The 21,484-nt window shown below is 42.0% G+C and overlaps 1 protein-coding gene across 12 annotated transcripts in view; it reads left to right on the top strand.

Annotated features, from left to right (window-relative positions):
- The window catches only part of nrxn2b (neurexin 2b), an 835,675-nt gene extending 814,395 nt beyond the window's left edge, over positions 1-21,280 (top strand). For 9 of the 12 annotated variants that reach the window (XM_078164201.1, XM_078164202.1, XM_078164200.1 and 6 more), the window contains 2 exons: positions 6,515-6,593; positions 18,170-21,280. In XM_078164201.1, coding sequence (XP_078020327.1) covers positions 6,515-6,593; positions 18,170-19,062 — 972 coding nt within the window. In that variant the 3' untranslated portion in view covers positions 19,063-21,280. The remainder of the gene's footprint in view (positions 1-6,514; positions 6,594-18,169) is intronic. The other 3 variants (XM_078164203.1, XM_078164204.1, XM_033609830.2) reach the window with 1 other exon arrangement.
- The last annotated feature ends 204 nt before the right edge of the window (positions 21,281-21,484 follow it).

The following is a 21,484-nucleotide window of genomic DNA, read 5'->3' as shown; positions in this document are numbered from 1 at the left end:
TCCCAGCTTTCCTGAAATAATCCTTCTGCTTTTTCTGCATTTATTTTCAACAGATGCCACAGGCATGTAATGTAGCCATACTTTCAAATGTTTTGGTGGCATCTTGGCACGTGAACCACCAACTCCGTCAAATACACCGCGCTTGACTTCACCACACCACAGATACCTCTTCTCCACCAGCATAGTATGGGTTCCATTCTTGTTACTGTACCTAATTTTGAAATATTCAGAGCATTTCAACCAAAACTAGTTCGGAACCTGAAAAGTTGTTTCCCAACTGGAAACAAAAAAATGGTAGGTTTTTCTTGACCAGAAGTGTGAACTGTGTCGACATCAGTGGGCGTGTCATATTCTATAGGATGGACACAGAGAACAGAGAAGGCAATGAAGATGTTAAGTTATGTTGAGAAATCATCCAGAAAACATGGTCTTAATAGCTGGTCCATGCTTGTTTTTGGATAAAAACAAATATCTGTAGTACCAGAGCAGAACTTTGCTGGTAGGCTAATTGATGTGATCTGCCATCTTGCTACAACTGTGTACTTTCATTGTGTATTGTGCAGTGCCCTCTGTTGACAATGCAACCTTGATTACAATGGCTCTGATCAAAGCTAGTAAAACACAGGCTGGTTTGCTAGATAGCACCAAGGTTCCAGGAGTCCTGAGTGGACCTGGTTCAAGAATCAGATCTAATTTGGGGGAAAAGGTGTAACACTATATGGGTTGTAGCTGCTGCAGTAGTGGGCGAATCACATGTCATTATATTGAGGAATGCTTGCAGTGATTGACTGCTAGTAATACCACACAAATTGTATTGCAAAAAGGATTGAACGCAGGTATCACCTGACTGGAGAAGGTCTGATACTACTTGATACTGGGTTATTTTGGTTGATACCTTGAAGGTACTCTGCCCTAGTTATTACTGCTGTCACTGCCGCACAACCTGCTGCCCCTGTGGGGACAAATGAAGTACTTCTTGACTTCTTTCAGTCAGTTGGAATGTAATTACAGACAAGTTAGATTTTTTTTTTTTTTTTTTTTGACTCAAAGGTCGGTCAGGGCTCCTTTACAGGCACCACCGTCTCCATCCTGCTCAGTTGGCATGACTTATTTAGATGAATGGTCCATGGTTTAGTGTTTCTGCATCTTCTCTCTAAAGATGAGATCAATGGAACCTGACTCTAACATGTCACATGTAGCCATCCACTCAGTTCAATATCATATCTCCAGCCTCCAGACTTCTTGGCGGAAACATTCTTCCGTGATCAGCATATAACAAGCTTTTTACGGCAATGGTCTGTGATGTGAAATTGGCAGCCATAGACGGCCCCCGTTTGATAAATTATCTGGAACCACTTTAGTATTGTTGAGTGTTGTCTGCTTCTGTTGTTACAAGCCCTAATGTGTGCTGCATTCGCTGACTGACGTTTATGTAGGGTCATAAAAAAGCAGAGTCCCACCTTTAGAGTGCTTTTTATTGCTAAGAATCTATTTTCCAGCTAGTGTACGTATATTGTAACAGCTTCTTTTTTATTATTATTATGTACCTAGCAGAACATAGTGTATCGTCACAATGGCCTAAAATAGCATTAAAGATATGTGCTTGAGAATGAATAGACATTACCAATGAGTCACTCATCCACATTCTTTAATGATCAAAGATATTTTGCCATGCCTACAAAAACATGAGGGCATTATTGGAGTGTATAGTTGGCTAACACAGCCCTGATCTTTCATACAGATGGTCCCAGTGTGACTCGATAATTTTTATTTTCGAATTTGCAAGGCCATGTTGAAGGCCTGGCAGGCTCATCTGCTCACCCTCGATGGAGAGAGAAAATAAAAGAGAAAACATTAACTGTTCTTCTGAAACTGTTATTAGAAACAGTTGTAGTCAAGTCAAATGAAGCAAAAAGTCATGAGAGGTGGAGAATTACATTGATATTGAACAGCTGTTAGACAGCAGACAGTGTATGAAGTCTTGCTCTTCTCAGCACTCAATGCCCGGGATGTCTGTCCTGGGAAAAAGGATTTAGCAAGAGCGGTGGTGTGTATCACAGCTGAACAAACAACTCATACACAACTCAACTAAACTCTGTAAATAGCTCAAATTTAGGCAGCATATATGTTGCACTATGAGTTCTTTAAGTGTTTGAGCTACACTTAAACACAGCATTGTAAATGTTTTTTTTTTTAAATTAAAATTAAGAGCCAGGTGCTAACAGGTAATTGGCAAGGTATTTCAATTCCTCTCTGTTTTATAATGTGCAATGCAGGTTTCAGAAGTGGTTAATTTAATTTTAATTTGTAGATTCCCAAGGTGCATTTTGCCAAGAAACATCCAATCACCAAGCTTCAAATTCATTTATATGTGCTGTTGGTTGGAAGCTACAATTTGTTGTTAAGTAAACTGATTTTACATTCTGCAGAATAAATAAATTTGTTGCCCACGTTTTGGATGAATCAGTAGTAGCTAATCAATACATGATAATGTTTCCATACGCATAATTAGGGATAGACCGATATGGATTTTTTTAGGGCCAATGCCGATACCGATTTTTTTCCATCACCCTTAGCCGATGACCGATTATGGACTGCCGATTTTCTTGAGCCGATATTTGGGGCCGATACTGCTTTTGCTCCCTCAATTTACATAAAAAAATGACACAATGATAACAAATATTACAGGTCTCAAGTTTAAAATAAGAAACATTAATTGAACAGTAAAAAATACTAAAACAAGATGGAAAGTTGAGATAGAACAGGTAGAATATTATTATTATTATTATTATACATTCAAATAAAAAAAAGAGTTCAGTGCTCTTAAATCTTCCAGTAATGTCTTTATAAAATAAACAAATATTTAAGCTGAAGCATAAATAACACAACAACTACTGTACACAGTAGGATTCAACAGCTTTGTTCAACTTAACCACATACTTTCAAATGAAAAAAAGTGCCAGGGAAAAATAAATCCGCGAACCCACGCGCGTATCGGCCGATGCCGATGCCGATACAAGTAAAAAAAACTCAAATATCGGCCCGATATATTGGCCGGCTGATGTATCGGTCTATCCTTACGCATAATATTCCAGTTTTTGCCCGTATTCTGAAATATTCCTACTAAGCTGTATTCATGGCTAATTAAAATGAATATTCCAACTACATTCATGTTGACATGCAGCCATGCATACTCCGCCCAAACATGTCGTTTATCACGTCAAAATATGGAAAAGTGAAGCTGATGGAGCCGCTTGTGCTATTTTGCTTCTTTGCATCAAAATAGATTTTCTTGAGTTTTCCAAAAGTGGCAGACTTGTTGGACCGTGCAAACACATTCTTCCTCTTTCATTCCTTCAGCCACATTGAAAAGGTTGGTGTTGCAATATCCAAAACTTGTTGATATCCAAGTCTTACATAATGTGTAAAAGTAGATGTGTTTCCTCTTCCGACCAGAAATGCAGGCTTTACTTTTGGACATGCATCTCTACCACAGCTTGCCAGCAACTGGTTTTTGCACAACACGTCCATGACAAGTAGCCACGTCACAAATTGCTGCAAAAGGCCCAGTGAAAAGACATTCCGAATGCTCCTAAAACCTGAATAATATCCCATGTCTTCTTCTGAGAATGCTTCATTCGCAAAAAGGCCTTCTTCAAAATATCCAAATTCAGTATACTGTCATATTTGAAATAAAAATGGAATATTAGTGTGCATGATGTAAATGTTGTTAATAGTGACTGTATTTTCCATCCTGTCAGAGGCATGCACAGACACTGCGTAGTTAATATGGAAGCAGTTAATGTTTGTCATGTTGTTACAAGAAATACACCAATTTGCGTCAATCTCATACATGCTTGTCTCCATTTTTGTGGGCATTTTTTTTTTGTCACGTATTGTTCAGCTCTGACATAGGAGGACCCCATACAGTGAGTGTTTTTCCAATCGAAAAAACTGACATCACTGAGCAAAACACAAGACCAACTGAAATCCCTGAAAAAGATCAGAGAGGCGGACAGTGATTCAGAGGTCTGGAACCAAATCAGATTTCAACTTTTAAATCCCACATATAGTGTCTTTAAATAACACAGACACAAGCCTTTATTTAGGCATTGCTTTACATAGGCACTGGTTATGTGGCTTCTTGGGATCTTGGTGCAGTCTGGCTGTAGGTGTGTTTGGCGAAACTCAGTCAGTCAAAATACACAGTATATTCCAGGAAATGGATAATTCACTCAGCTATTTGAGTTCTGTATTTTCTTCTATCGCCAAGATATGGAACCATATAAAGAGATACTGAAGCTAGTGTAGGATAACTGGTGTCATGCTATTGTTCCGACAGCCCAAAAATTCCAAAGCCCCATCAGTCCGACAGTCTCATTAGTTTGAAAGCCCATTTCTCTGACAACCTGTTACCCCAAAAACAAACAATGCTCCAAAGTCCCGCCAGTTTTCAGTTTACTAGCAGCGTTTGAGCCACAAATCACGGTTGTTTTTACCGACCCTTTCCAAAGTTTTACAGCAGCATCTGACCCACTGGTCCCAGATGTTTTTACCAAGTCTTCGCAGTATTTCCCAGCATCTTTTGTGCCACCAAACATGGGTGTTTTAAGCCAAAACATGATCTATTCTTAACCATAACCAAATGTTTTTTGTGCCTAAACCTAACCACGTTAACCACAGCATTGTTGACAAATGTCAGTTATCCATGGTTAAATTAAATGTGCAATGTGAGCATTTTTCTGGTGATTGGGTTGTATAACTGCAGGAAGTGTGTATTTTCAGAGAAGCAGGACTTCGGAGCAATGGGCGTTTGTTTTTGGGATAAAATGGGCTTTCGGTACAATGGGCAGTCTTCGGATGACTTGAGTGGTTACTAGGGAATGTCTCTGTAAAGCAGAAAGAAACTTTTATTTACGTTTATTAGAGTACACCAGTATCTTAACATTATAGATTACAGTCGTATACTGACAATCTGCTGCAGATCAGTACATCACATAATAGTCACATGAGAATATATATATATATATATATATATATGCACAGTCTTTTGGGTAGTTAATAATCCATGCCTGTGGTGTAATTTTGTGGCAGAGCAAACATAGTAATAGTATTATAAATACCACAATGGGCAAAGCCAACAGGAGCTATGGAGCTCTAATGAATATCCCCAATACCCGCCAAGACACAGTGGAGACAGCAGGAGACCGGCCAGGGTGGCGGGAAGCAAGCGAGCGGAAACACAAATTTCAATTTCTCCAAAAGCTCTGAGCTACCCGCCGCGCTGCAGCTTTGATCATAGTGGAATAATGCACTTTGATGCTTAGAATAAAAGATCTACCTTTTGATGTGTGTGTGGGGCCTGATTTTTTTTCCTTCCCTTCACCCCTTGGATACTGTGGGTTTCCATGAAACAGTCAGAGTCATCACTTGTCTCGCGCTGACCCAAATTTGGTGTCAGGGTGTTATAAAACTAAGATCACAAGCTACACTCTTGCTGCTACTGTCTTAAGTCGAGAGCACTCCCAGGTGTTTGTGATCTCTCTCCGATTCATCTGGATGGATGCAAGACAGTTTAAAGTTGTCTCCTCATGGACTCAACTTGGAAACTGATGAGAAAAGTTCTGACCAGGTCAAACTGGAGTTTGGATATACTCCTTCAGCTCTTCTCCGACATTTATCAGTACACTGGGGTAGTGGGCCTTGTGTGATTTTTTTTTATCCAATGAATTACACTCAGTGCTGATACTGTGGGCTGTTTTGGATGTCGAGGTTGAATTTGGGTTTACAAGTATGTCACAGATGTTGCACTAAATTACAACTGTGACAACTCCAGGAGGCTGAAATAGACATTTGACATTCAGCCTGCAAGACATTGGATTATGGCCACAAACACACCCTGCCGTGGGCATTTATTGATTACCGGGTTGCTCAATTTAAAGAAGTACACATTTAAATTGATTCACTATGTGCCGTTTTATATGGAGTTAGGAAAAGTGAAGCAGTTGAGTGCATGGATGGAATAGAAATGTAAGTGCATGTTAGATGGAGATATTGCAGAGAAACTTAAGCATGGTCAGCAGGCTCATTCAAGAGCCAGGTAATGTGAACACACACTCGTACAATGTAATTTATAACTTATTATGGCCGGGCTGCAGATTAATAACGGAGAGAAAATGCAGTGTGGCTCTTGAATCAATTATGCTGTTAAAAGCCCCTCCATTTTCTAAAACTCCCATATTGAAAACAATCAGACAGTGGGGGTGGACTGATGTTTTCAGCAAATTTGCTACTGTACTAACAAACTGCTCAACAATAAATCTTCACCCAAGAAAGATGCTTTTACCAAAAGACTTTTTAACATTTGCCTCTATTGGATGCATTAGCTTGTGTGTGAGTAAGTATCAGTGGAGCCAAGAACCTCACTGTGGCTGCCAGAGACTCCTTGTATCATCTAGACCAGTACAATTTGTCCTGACTGTCTCTCCTCTGCTTTCTGTCTCTGTTCTTTTAGAATGCGGATGACCTCTTAGTAGCATCAGCTGAGTGTCCTAGCGATGACGAAGATTTGGAGGAGTGTGAGCCTGGAAATGGTGAGTCAACTCAGGGAGTTCTGTCTTCATAGTACTTGGTATCCAAAAACAGTGCAGCCTAGAAACTGCTATATTGCTGTATCCCTTACTCCACTTTTATATGACACTTTGTGACTGCAAAGCCCTCTGTATGCAGCTCCAATTGACCAGATGTGTAGCCTCCATCCCCCTTTCTTATTGCTTTTCAAAGCAGCAGGCAGTCGGCAGCACCGCAGTCCATAAATTGCTCAGCCAAGTGGTAGTATCTGGCATTTACCCAGCTGTTGCACCAATCTCCTGCCCCAATTTTAACAAGGCAGGACAGTTCCAACGTGGAAACGCAGCTTGTTCTGCACCGCACAGAGCTGTAGCCTGGCAGGCCCGGTGGCTGAGGCGCTGTTAGTGCGAACAGCAGGTCAAGTAATGTTCTGACACCATGACAGGAGGTGGACGTTAAAGGCCATGTGTTTTACTCCCCACCTCTGTGGTTTCTACCTCTATTAAGCCGGCCATACTTGAAAACTGCCAAGGACCACGTGTGGTGAAGCAGCGTGATTCAAACGAGTTCCAAATAATGTAGGAGACATAATCGAGATATGCAGATCCACATTTAATGACATTTTCTCCTGAAAGATCGTGTCTGATAAGATTTTTGTTGTTGAATGGCATCACAGATTGAAATGACTGGTGTGGGTGGGATGGAAACAACAATTGCCTCCAGTGAAACCTATCATTAAAACAGTGCCGGTATACATGCTGTTATAGAGCCTGGGATAGGCCTTTTTCATGGAAGACATTTTGACATATCACAGTAGGAAAAGCACAGGCGTAAATAATAAAATTATTGAAAGCTGCTTTGATTTCAGGCTCCTGGCATCGTGCACACTGGAACGCTTCAATAGAACAGAGCTATTGTTATAAGTAACACCTGTGCTTTATAAAGTAGTAGAAATTGTTCTTCTGGAACCCTGTTAATAACTCCTGGGGCGTAAGCAATCTTTTAGAATTAAGTTCAGAAATGTGCACTTTATTTGCATATTATAGATGGCTGTGCAGATTGCAGTGAGTCAAACACATTCAGTAAAGTATGCAAGCAGTTTAAACAAAGAATAGTTTCTACAGAGAAGTGAGAGATTTTACTTTAAAAATACTCCACATAATTTTCTGACATATTTATCACATCACAAGAGATAACTGAACAATTAGCACATGGAAACAGGATTAAACTTGGCAAATAGGGTTTCTTTTTTAAATTTCACTGTCTTTAATCATATCACACTTGGCTCACTCTAAGAAACCATGCCTAGGAGCGCATATTAAGTACGCTTAAATTACACACATTGTCACTTTGCAAAAAAGTATAGTATAAGATCTATTTATACATGTTATCTCTGGAGTTTCCCAGACCCATCTTTGGTAGAAACAAAAAGCAGATTGAGCATAATACAGTTTATTATGAGCTTGTTTCATGCTTTTACAAAATAGAAAAAATGTAAATTAAAAACTAAATTGAAAATGTATCACTAATCTTAGTGTGGATCCATTATGAATTATACAACATAAAGGCCAGATTTGCCCAAAATCGACTCTAATGCATGGAGCAAACCTTCAGTAACAATAAAATAAGAACAAGAGTCTCAATAATGTCATTGTGTGTGAAAGAACTTCACTGTCTTTGACTTAAGTTTTATCAGGAATGAGGATTAGTGGTTTGAATAGAATATATGTTGGACAGTAAATGGCGGATTATAGCATTTGGTATGTTTGTGTGAGGAGAAACGGATCTGAACCTGTGCTGAGAAACTCGAGTGGAGCATTCTCTTGCGGTTTTCTCTGTAGGTGGTGGGGACCGAAATAGAGACTCAATTCCCTTCTTATCGAAAGGAGAAATGAGAGTTTTTCAGTGGATGCTATGCCCAAGCTTAATCTCCCATGGGCAAACGCAACTCTCTCTCTCTCTCTCTCTCTCTCTCTCTCTCTCTCTCTCTCTCTCTCTCTCTCTCTCTCTCTCTCGTATGCCCACACAAACACACACACATACAGTGGCAGACATGCTCACCTCACCAGACAGACACTTGTCTCTCTCACTCTGTGGGTGTAAAGTTTTCTCTCGGCAGCCGTCTCTCCTGAGAAACAACAAACGGGCTCGCGCGCACGCACATGCTCCGTATCGCACCTTCCAGATGCCACGAGACTTCCGGCGTGGCGAGCCAGCGGGGTCGGATAAGCCTCGGTGAAAACTGACGAGGAGGAGAGAAGAATCAACGCTGTCCACAAAACATGTCCCCTCTCCATCACGGCTCCACAAACACAGGCCTACAGTCATTGTATGATAGGAGCAATTCCCAGGGTTTTCAATACCATGTGAGAATGCAGCTCTGTCTTATTGAACTGCCTTCAGGAAGGAGAAGAAATGTTAAGCACAGCTGCGGATTTTCTATTAAGCCGGGCGAGATATGACTGCTGTGAATTCATGGGGATCAATACAACTCCTTCCTACAGTATATACAGCATATACAGCCAGAGGAGCTCCATGTGCTTTACTGATGGATTTACCTGCAGCTGTAGTACTATACACAATTCAAGGGATGCAACTTGTTTTCTTACAACTGCATTTCACCCAGGCATTTTTTTTTTTTTTTTTTTTTGTTTTGTTTTTTGGTTTGAGCTGTCTGCTGCTAAACGATGACCCTCAGACGATGATTGCGGGACAGCCGCAGTCACACGCTCACTGACGAGCTCAGAGTGGGTGCAAAAATAGACAAAAGCGGCAGGACGCGGCGAGGAAAGGACCCGAGGAAGAGATGAGTGAGAAAGAGCTGGAAGGACTGCGTTGTGAAGGACTGACCCTCATTGAGATTTGTGTCACGTTCCTTTGCGCTCAAAGCAGGAGAGAGAAATACGGAGAGGGGAGAGACGGAGAGAGAGAGGGAGAAGGAAGAGGAAGCGAAAGAGAGGATGCAAAATTGAGGGAGTGTGCAGAGTGAAATTCCCATGAAGGATTCCCGCCTTTCCCACCAGGCTAATTAAACTTTGACTTTGTTAGGGGAGCCTTAATTACATCACCCAATTAAAGCTTTGGTTTGGATCCTCTGGTGTTGTTAATGAGCCTTTGTCAGAAGAGTGACAAGACCTAGGAAGTGGGGACAGACATGAAACGTACTGGGGAAAACAGAAAAACATATTACATATATATTTATATATTCCAGTGAGCACTAACATACATGAAAAGTCGTCTTAGAGACACTGCTCGTATTTACAGTAACACACAATTACAGAATATCAAACGTCTCTTTCTCCAACAACAAGCCCCGCTCATTAAATCTCTTTCATTTTATCTCCCTTCTCTACCTCAGCACGACCTCACTTCCCCTCTCCCTCACATACCTCCGAGCTACTTATCAGTCCCAGGATGTTGTAGGCGCTATATCGGTTTTACTCCGACAAGATCAGAGCTTTGACGAGCTCCTCAATAATTCATCAGGCGACATGCTATAGAGGCAACCTGCGAGTGTTCTTTTTAGGTTGAGGAGTGAAACTAAGAGATGTGGTGATAGATGAGGGATGACCCAGAGCACTGAGCCCCCTTTCCTGTGTGACTCAAGAGCTCGCTTGTGATCAAACCCACGCTGCTCAATGGGTTTGGGTGTCAGTGATTTGTCAGTGTGATGCTTTATTGATCTCCCTCTGCTTGCTGTCCTCCACAAGTAAACAGCCTCGGGTTTATCATGTGGGTTCCACAAGTCAGATCTTGAACGCCTTGAACGAGCATGATCTCTGAACAGTACTCCATCCTGAGGAGCGCGTCCTCAACGTTACTGTAACGTCCAATCTCAAGCACAGTGCTTAGAACAACAAACGTTCTTCTGATCTGACCAATTTCAGTGAAAATAATGTGGCAATTACACAAGATATCAAGATTGCAGTAATAATGGGGTGAATTTACAAAGTAATTGCATGATTACAAATCAGCAGGACTGAAAAATGAAAATGAAGAACAAAAGGCATAGCAATTTGTAAATGAGTGGATAATAACAAAGACTACTGATTGTATTGAGCTATTATACAAGTTTATTGTGTAGCACTACTCAGCAACAAGGCTGTTTAAATTGCTCTACATGAGACAATAAAAGTCAATAAAACAATGCAATATAAAAACAAAGAAATAGGATTTTAAAGAATACAGGGTATAAACATTAGCTTAAACAGAACAAAATGTCAATATAACATGTTTAGATTTAACTTAAATTGATAAATATTTAACAGAAAATTCACAGTTCGAGAGGTGTCACAGTTTCCTGTGTTTTCGATACAGAAAAAAAAAATACCAGAGAAAATTTCCCTGATTTTGAATACATTTATTAAAACTGACATCATTAAGAATTATCTTGAACAACGATGGGGCTATATTGACCGGCTGGAGAACATATAAAGGTCGTACTGTAGTCATAAACAAATACAAACGAAAGAAGCAATTCTTTTCCTGAAATGCCAGAGAAATTCCCTTGGGAAATATTGTCACGGGGCTCAGTTACATTAAGCATGTTTGTAAAGCCTGTGTTTTCCACCACAGAGTCAGGTCTCATACCTGCGGCTCTAAATGTAACGTAACCACTTGCCGCGGTGATTTCTTTTGCTCTGAATCAGTTAGGAATGGCTGCCTAAAATGCTGTGGGGATAACGTTAGCTTGTGGGTTGCCCCTTGTTTTCACCCATAGTTCCACATTTTGTAATTGAGTTGACATGTTTGAAGTACTCCCACTGATGTAACCTACTGTCGTGTAGCAGACGCAACACTCTGTTGTTTCTTTTTTCCACCACACTCTCGCCATCATCCTCCTAATAAAAACTGAAACCAAATTGGTTCCCGACACCAGACCTGTAAGTTAGCAGAGGATCTTCTATTTCTGGTCTGGAAATGGTGTTAGGGGTTTAACTAACCATCTTGCCATAAGCTTGCTTAACATAACGTGCCTCCAAGTGTGTCTCAATGGAGTAGAATGTTTTGATTTGGGGGTGGGAGGGGCAGACAGCATGCTGTTCCGTAGTGTGGGCTGTCTTGTAGAGCGCTGTAGCACTGAGAAAATTGGGTCCTGACATTCATGGGGACGCCACTTGACAAGCACCACCCCAACACTGTTGCATATCACGTACCCACTTGTGCCAACAGCACTCCCCGATGGCAAAGGGCCTCCCAGGGCATGTCGCCACACTGCAAAAACATGGGACATGCTGGTACCCCATCTTGCATCCCACAGGACTGAAGGATCTGTTGCTGACACCCTGGTGCCAGACACTGGTCCTGTGTCCATGCCTCAACAGGTCAGAGCCCCCACCGTTGATTGGACTTAGCCTTAACGGTACATCCCGCAGATGCTTGATCTGTATGGGATGTTGAAAATTTGGAGGCCTGGTCGACACCTTGAGTTCTTTGACACATTCCTCAGGCCATTCCTGAGCAATTTTTGTGGTGTGGCATGGCATGTTGTCCTGCTGGGATGGCCACTGCCATGGGGGAGTGCCGTTACCATGAGGGGGTTTACTTGATCTGCAATGTTGTGTAGGTGGGTCCTGCATGTCAGGTGGTATCCACATGAATACCAGGACCAAAGGTTTCCCAGCAGAACATTCTAACGAAATGATCAATGTTATTTATTTCACCCTTCAGTGGTTTTAATGTTGAATCTGATCGGTGTATATTCACTGTGTATCTATGACTGCTATTGAGCAGTGTCGCAGTTACAGTAGTTACACAATGAGCATCAAAGAGAGCTTCATAGAGATCAGTCAGGGGAATCAGTTATTACATCTGTTGACTCTACAGAAATGAATGCAGAGACCGGTGCTCAGTCAGCTCAGTCTGCTGTTAAATGCACATATCAAAAAGTGAAGAACTGCATTATTCAACATTATTCAGATGCCTTGTAACCATTTTACTTCAGACTGGTCAGTGGTGCATTTTATCATTAAGTATTTCTGCTGCAAATCCATGTTTACTAAAACTTACTAATCTATTGAAATTACAATTAAAATCGGATGTTAACCCAGAGCAGTGGAGGGAGAATGGGTTCTTTATTCACTTCAAACAGTAAACAAACATCATAGTTTCTTCCAGGAGCTTCACAATTTATTTTGACCAAGTTATTTCTTAATTACTCAGTTTTCTATTGCTTGTATTTCCCAAGAGCCAATTAGCTTTGCAGTTGTTTGACCTTTTCCTTTAAAAAATACACTCAAAAGGAAATCTTAGAGGAGCAAAGAGATGTGAAACCGATGAAGAGTTAATTTGCGATAACAGATAAAACGCCATTTGGATTGATATTCCCTCCAGTGCACAATAAAAAGAACATGTTTTATCTGATAGCACACGATGTATCAGATAACATTTTGCAAATGGACCCTTTGTATATACTTGGTTGCAGCACCTTGGTAAGAGTAAGAAAACAAGATAGACATACCAGGTCCATGCCATCGCAGGGAGGCGATGAAGTAGTAGATGTTGATATATCTGCAACAAGTAGAGATTCTCTGTGCACTGAGATTTATTACCGCAGTGAGGTTGAAACATCAGGCGGGCTGGAGAAACAAATCCAGCCAGGTTCATGGAGCTGATCCAGTTGCTGATGAGCGGTAGGGAGGTGACTTTGACTGTAGCCAATATGTGACTCTCAGTGAGACACGATATGGGTGGGGCATCATCCCTTTGTGTCAGAATAAATCACTTTGTCTGAGAGCGGCAGCAGCAAATGCAGCATTTGTAAACAGTTTATGGAGTCGCACGTCTGAAGAATCTGGGTTTTTTTCCTCCCTGTTGCACAGATACACGGCTATTATTGTACCTATTGTGGCATGATTTAAAAGCAAGCAAGGGAACATTTAATATGCTCGGACACGCTGTTGGATTTTCCATCTGCAGCCTAATCAAAGCTGAATTATAGAATGCTCAAACTCCAAACAACCTTTTTGCGCTAAATATTTCAAATGGATGCGAGCAGGGCAACGTGATCGGTAGAATAATGATGTTTGTCAGGAGATTGACATAGATGCATCACTATCCATCTGCCCTGTTCTCATGTTGAGTAAATACAAGGGGGTGACTCATACTGGCAGCTCTGTGGAGTGGCGTGTGGGTAAAGATAAAGAAGAAATTTCATCATGTGGGCTAAACGTGGTTCCACTGCCTCAGCTGTTCAAATCAATGGAGTCAAACTCAATCAATCAAGCTGAATACCTTTGAGTCTCTCTCGCTTTAATGCTTAAATTGCAGCAATGCAATGTTCAAGAAAGAGACGCCCACACACTGGAATCATGTTATATGTATTTTTCAGCACTGTTTGCATCAGAGCAGGTCTCAGTCAGGCCTGGTTTCGGTGCAAACACTGCTGACTGAACCAGTATGAGGGGTTTTTGATGTAAAATAAAATAACTAAATATCTCATGCTCACTTGGGTTTGCCGTTGACAACCTCCTGCATGTTAAAAATCCATCAAATGGTGAGTTTCCTCTGGTTTCATATCAGGCTGTAGTTCTTGGCAGCTTTCAGCAAGAGAACACGTCTATGAACAACATATGTCTTTTTCCTCGGCCTGTCAGCAACCTGCCTGGGTATTAACTGAGCAATCAGAGCTGCATACAGAGGGAAGAGGGTGCAGTCGTGGAGAAGGGAAAAAAACAATTGAAGGTGTTGATAGGTTTAAACTATGGGTGCCGTAGGCTTGGGTCACACAACAGGAAATGACAGGATGGTTCATTTGATAACTGCCTACTGTGCTGAGATATGGCTCACTCTGTGTATGAGGGCTGAAGTTCATTATCTTTCTGGTAGCCACTGCCTGCCAGTCATATGGGATGATGGCCTTTAGGCTTTGGCTCAACTGAGCGCTACAAGTACAGCAGAGTGACGTGGCACCATGTCCTAACAACATGCATGCGTCTGACCATCGCATAACAACAGATGCTCTCTGTCCACACTGATTCTGTTAGATATGCACTTTGTTACGCCATGTAAATAAACCACGTAGCTATCAGCTGTCCGCTCCAGATCAGACTGGAGACATACAAGGGGTGAGTAGCTTTCTTGCCATCTTCCTACGTTTGTACTTTTTAAACAGAAAACACATTTTATATTGTGATATTTCCTAGGAATGACATACAATATAGCCAACAGCAAGTAGGTTGGTATTACCTATGGTCATTCCAGCTGACACTTTTAAATAAAAAGGTATCCTATAGATACCATCTATTATGGTACTTTCAACACAAGTGACAGGAATAAATGCAAACAGCACATCCAACAAAAGTTTTGCTCAAAACAGCAGGCCATGTTGCCGTTCACGCTCTCTCGATCGCATTCAGTTATTTGTCTTAAAAATCCTTTACTGTTAACTAGAGTTGGGTCAGTTTCTGGTTTTGCTGGTCCAGTCTGGGGAACAAGCTTCAACCAGTTTGAATTTATGCGAAGAGGCTGAACAAGTATTTGTCATTCTGACATGTTCTGGGGGGAGTGGCGCATATTGTGTTTGCTTGCTAGAAAGATAATGTGTTTTTTGGGGTGACAAAACATGGCAAAGTTAGTTTCTCAAGAAAATTAAAACTGAGCCAGTACGCAACATTTTGGATTTGAAGGCAACGAAAGAGGTGTCCTAACTGGCCTCAAGCGAAGCAGCACGTCATAACGAGCTTAACTTTTGTTGGACGCCATGTTTTTATTTATTCCTGTCACTCACTTTGAGAGCTCCACAATGAAGGTTAAAATGAGGAATTATCTACATGATACCTCCTTATTTACTACAAAAACCAATATAAGGTGGCAGCTGACTGGAGGGAGATCGCCAGGAAGCTTACAATTTCTGGGAAGGTAAATGACCATCGCTACTAACAACCTAGGCCACTTGCTGTTGGCTGTATGGTCTGTCATAATATAAAACGTGTTTCTGTTTAAAAAGTACAAATGTAGGAAGACAGCAAGCAGGCTACTCATCCATAAAAAGTGGTTGTGTCTCCAGTATTGCCTCGACTGCACAGCTGATATATATGTGGTTTTGCTGACATCACGTAACAGAAGTGCATATTTACTGGATTCGGCGTGGACAGAGCTTCAATGTTATATGGTGAAACACGATAGTCAGATGCTCGTTTGCTATTAGGACACAATGTTATTAGAGTCCACTCGAGAGTGGCTGCTGAAAAGTGCGAGACCAAGTGGTAAAATTCTGTTGTCCAGTTTGGCTTTATATCAAACTGTTTTGAAAATTTTATAGCCCAACTCTACTGTTGAAGACTTCCATAATATCTACATTTGCTTCCAGAAAATCTCACGAATCCTTTTAAAGCACTTTTCTAAGGGTTCATATAAGATAGACTTCAGATAAAAAACGTTCAAATGAAGCAGTGTCCCTGATTCTGCAAAGGAGTTTACAATCACAAGACCCTCCATTTGCTATGTCAGCCACATGTACTGTAAGTGGGGCACACAGTCAGTGGAGACACTCCTCAGTAATTGGTGGGCTGCAGGTATAAAGCTTGAAATTGCACTTGCAGCATCTCTACCATACTGACAGATGGCAAAGTAAAGATAGCGACACTGCCATCTCCTCCATCACCCTCAGTCACACGTACGTCCCATATCTCTGTGGAACTATCTCTGAGGTCCCCAAAACATTTTTTTTTTCTTCTCCTGTGACTTTGACAAGTTATTTCAGAAAACCAAAAGATTTCTTGGAACGCACTAAACTTGCAAAAATCCTTCCTGGTGCGGCTCTTCTTTGTTCCTTAAATGTGACACTGCGCTCCGCTGTCCTCTCAGCCTTCAAGGTGAAACACAGCCCTCAAATGCAGAAAGAAAGGGAATATAATGGCAAGAAATAACTTGAGCATTGCCATGGAAACTAGCCTTTCCAGCAATAGCACAGAAATAAGAAGTTAGGAGAAAGGTTGAAGAATTCCTACATTTGTTTCCTGTTACAGCTTTCACATTTTGCTTCATTTCAAGGCCTGTTTTTCTCAAGTGTGTTGTTATATGCTGATATGTTTAGTGGCTTTGTTAACTCAATGCATCACCCTCTGTAAACAAAGCCTTTGCTATTCTGAAAATGTATGGTTGTATGACTGACAAAGTTTTGGGGGGCTTGAGCGTTGCTGAGCTGAATAAAAAGCTATGGGGGAATTGTTCCAATCCCAACACCCCTTACAAATCTCCCATCATCCCTGAAATGCCTGACCCAACCCCCTCCCCCTCTGAGTCACTCTGATTTACCTCATCAAATGAACAAAGAGCCAGAGTCATGATTTTATGCTGGTGATGTTGGCATTTCTTTGGTCATGTTTTACTGTTATCTTCCCTTTTTCTCCCCCTCCAAGATGTGCCATAATCTAATCCCCCCTGCCATGTTTTTTCAAATGTTTCCTTGACTGTGACCCTTACACATTTGCCACACTGAAGGAAAAATTGTTCTGAAGTTAACAGTAGTGTATAAACTGATATTCTGCCATGTTCTGTTCACATACTCCCATATGTTTAACTCTGAACTCCAGCTGGGCCTGTCGTAGGATTCCTCCTGAATGAATGCAACTTTTATCAATGATATTGTTACACACCCAATAATCTTTATTTAATTTGGGTGTTTTCACTGTGGGCTAAAATCAGATTACATAACCAAAGCTTGACAACAAATTCTGGCTCATTAAGACGATTTCTGTAACTGTTCACTTACGTTAGTGGCTGTTAAAGAAGGATATCATTGCCCCATGTTTATGTGTAGTGTTTGGGAGGGAACTGGGCATCAGGGAGCAGTAGTGTTTAATGCTGTCTCTCAGTTTACTGAGAGTTTGGGTTGGAAATTAGGGGCATCACTTTCCTGTAGCAGCTCCTGAGGGGTTGCATACAGATTAAGATAATTAGAAATGAGCCATCACAACCATGCCCAAAGGGGGAAAAGGGATTGAGCCCATTCTTCATGAGAATTCTGAAAACATTTCTTTACATTCTGATTATTTTTTACGCAAAAGGGGAGAGGAGGTAAACAAGGGTGGGGGAAGTTGTTTATCACTATCCGAGAACAATCTTACACAGCTTTCTTTTTGTAATTTTTTTTTCATGCAAAAATCATGCGGCCAATTTGTTGATGTAAGTGACCTGAACCTCGTGGTTTGCTATCTTATTTAACCAATCACAGCAGAAACATCTGTTAGTGTAGTCAGCATAGGTGACACTAGAAAGTTAGCAGTGTAGTAAGTTAGATGTTAAGTTGTTCAGTGTAATTTGTAGTCTACTTTTATCTTGTTTTAGTGATATAACATGTAGGTCTGTGCAGCATAGGGAGATAGGTCAGAACAGCCAGGAGCAGGTGCAGAGTAGACAGAGTATTGTCTTACATCTTGTATTTATTTCAGTTCACAGTTAGTCAGCATATTAACTTTTTTAAATAGAACAGACTAACTAAACTTATATAACTAACCTCATGTTAAGTTTTAGTGCTGTTCTAATACTGGTGTTGCTGTATTCATTTGAACTGTTTTTCTTCTGTTCATCTGGAGGTGGTAGCTTTCTCAGGCGGTCTCTAACACGCTTTTCCTCCGTTGTCTCTTTCTTGTCCTAGGAGGTGAATTAGTGTTGCCCATAATAACGGTGGACTCCCTAGACCCCCCATCCATCGCCACCCGCTACCCAGTAATCCCCCCACCCCCCACCACCTACCGCCCTTTCCTCACCCTGCTCGAAACCACCAAAGAGTCCCTCCCCTTGCCCAACGGCCGGCCCCCCTGCCCCTTGGACCAGGAGGACTGCGAGGAGACCATCGAGGTGTCGGCATACGGCTCGGGGGAGATGACCGAGTCGGATGACGAGGACTATTACAAAAACTCCCCCCTGGTCACCGACAGGACTGTCCTCCCTCCTCCCCCGGCCGTCGAGGGCAGTGTCCAGAACCCCCGAGACCGCCATTTCTCCCGCTCCCCAAACTCCCATCGCCCACCTCTCTCCTCCACCCCCACGGCCAACCCCGACCAGCTCAGCCCACACATCAAGCCGGCCGCCGGCGGCAGCAGCAGTAGCAACAACAAAATCCCCGCCGGAAAAATGAACACCCGGGACCAGGTGCTGCTGCCGCCGGCCCACCCCTCTTCCGACCCAGGCCACCGCAGAGTCCCAGGAATAACCTATCCCCCAAATTTCCCCCATGTTCCCACTCCAGACCCCACGTCTCCTGAGAGAGGGCTCCCAGGTGCCGTGGAGGTGCAGCAGTCCAGCAGCACCACGGGAATGGTGGTCGGCATCGTGGCGGCCGCCGCCCTCTGCATCCTCATCCTGCTCTACGCCATGTACAAATACCGCAACCGCGACGAAGGCTCCTACCAGGTGGACCAGAGCCGCAACTATATCAGTAATTCAGCCACGCAGAGCAACGGAGCCCTGGTGAAGGAGAAACAGCCCAGCACTGCCAAGACGGTCACCAAGAACAAGAAGAACAAAGACAAAGAGTACTACGTCTGAGGGAGCGCCGCCGTGACACACAGAGACAGACAGTAGATGCACTTAGAGAAGGAAAGAGACAAGAGGGAGAAAGAGGGAGAGAGAACAGGCAGTATATGGAAAATGGCAACAGAGAGTAAATCATTTAAAACTCAGTATTGTCAGGTGGCCATACATGTTACTAATTCCAGTCTAATCAGAAGGAGGCAGAAAAATAAGAAGGCAAGGTGACATCATGGTTCTGTTCACACCATTCAGCATTGCTTTCATTTGACTACTTATTAAATGTTAACCATGGTGTGGATTTAAGGAAAGGCTACTGCACTTCAGATCTCAACACATACTGTGCCAACAACCGTGTACCAAATGCTGATAAAACAGTGATTTATGGGTAAGCACACGACAGTTTGTTTAATATCTTGAGTACTGTAGGACAGCACCACCATCAGTATTTGTGTCATGGTCCGTGCTTCACTCTGAGGCAAGCTTGTGGTGTAAGCCTTCACCTTGGACAGTATCAACATATTATTTTCCACCTCTTTGAATTAGCAACTTGACATCCCTCTGTAAAAACGATATACTGCCAGCTTACAGAAACATTGTGTCAAATCCAGCTCTCCCGCCTCTGTAAGTGTTCCACGTCTGATCTCTTACCTCTCGTCGGATCTCTCTCTCTCTTCCTCTCATTCGCTCGTGCACTCTGTTTCTCTCCTTGTCTACGGTGCTCCGCAGCTGATGCGACGTAAACTCTGCCGTGTTTCAAGCATGTAGTATTCATTTACGAAAAAGAGATAAAAACTGTTTTTCTTTCTGTGGAGTTTTAAAAAAAAAACAAAAAATATGACGATGATTGATGATCATAACAACGTTAAACGTAGCAACTATGTGAGATACCACCGCTCCAACCTACTGGATGATAACTTGTACGTTTAGCCGCCAAAAACTTGTTGAGGCCAAAACCCCTTGGTCGTCCTTTGTTCCAGCAGATCTGTGTCATGTGTTTCTGGGGCTCCGAGGCGCCCCCTAGCGGGCCAGCAGAGAAACTGTCACGTCCTTACAGTTACTAATAACCGAAAAACAGAAAAAACCTCCAGCAAACAAGATGAACTCTGTTCTATATAATTATAAATATATGTATAGACGTTGCAGAAACCTATGGACCTAAAGCGTGAGTGAGTGGAAAGGCGAGAGTACGCTGATCATGCGCAGCGAAGACAGACTTTAGGATTTTTGACGTCAGAACAGTGACACCGCCCAAACACCCCACTCCCCAGACCCCACCCCTCTCATGAACAGTACGGCTGATGCAACGCCTTGCTGCAAGACTCAGTCACTTTGGTTTGCTCTTTTCTGTTCTTTTTTTATTTGATTCTTTTCTCTGGAGAAATGAGAGACATTTTAGGGAAATTCTGAATTCATTCTCGCTGGAGTTTCACTGTGGAGAGAGATACCTTGCAGCTGAAAAAGCGACTGTGTCTTTCGCCCCCCTCTCTAGCCTGACTGGACTGATGGCAGCCAATGGGCAAAGCAAACTTTGTGGGAAGAGCACACAAATAAAAAGGTGAACGGCAGTTCCCTGGAAGATGTACAACAGAACTCTAGTATTCCAATTTTCTCAACTCTATTAAAAAAGAAAACTGTACCATGAAAAGAAAAGAAAAATCCTGAAAAAAGTTTGTGAAATGTCTAAATATTTGACTCTCATCCCATTACTAAGAGAAATGTGTTTTCCCTACTATCATTCCTGTTTGGAGAAAAAAATGACTATGATTCTGGGAAACGGAAATTTCTATGTATTTTCTTTTGGTAATTGAGCAAATGTGATTTGGGTTATGAACATGAAACCATGCATTCTCCTTTTATTCCACTCTCCATCTGTCATCCTCAAACTATTTTTTGTCCTGCATCTATTCCTTTTTTCTCTGTACGGCAGACTGTATGTCCCCCATACCCTGTGGAGAAAGCAGGCTCTATCCATCCTCCATATTTTTTTTTTTTAATTATTTTATATCTATTTCTGTCTATATGGCTGGAGACAAGATGGCAGCCACTTCATTTGACAGGCTCCATTGATTCACTCTCCTGCCACGTCCGTCTGGTTTCTCTCTTTCTCCATTCCAAGCATACTCCTCCCAGTATCTTCCTGTTCTTTCTAAATGTTATTGTAAAGTGTTCCAGTGAGATGACTCTAAATATGTGTACATTAACAGAGGGAATACACTTGGTTATATACTTCTTACTCCCTGTGTTGCGTGGTCTCTTTATCGTCTGATTGTCACTCGGTTTGATTTGAGTAACTGGACAGTTAGAAAAACCAGCACTTGAGTTTGATTTCCAATTTTGGCACCCCCCCACTGGCAGACCGCTAAGACCGCTTCAAATGCTGGTGGATTTCATCTCTCCCTAGTGGCTCTACTTTAGCAGTCAAAATATATTACCTGTA

Source organism: Epinephelus lanceolatus, chromosome 22, assembly GCF_041903045.1.
Source record: "Epinephelus lanceolatus isolate andai-2023 chromosome 22, ASM4190304v1, whole genome shotgun sequence".
In the NCBI taxonomy this organism is placed as follows: domain Eukaryota; kingdom Metazoa; phylum Chordata; class Actinopteri; order Perciformes; family Serranidae; genus Epinephelus; species Epinephelus lanceolatus.
The sequence above is the reverse complement of the archived record's forward strand: the minus strand, read 5'-3'. Positions and strand labels throughout refer to the sequence as shown.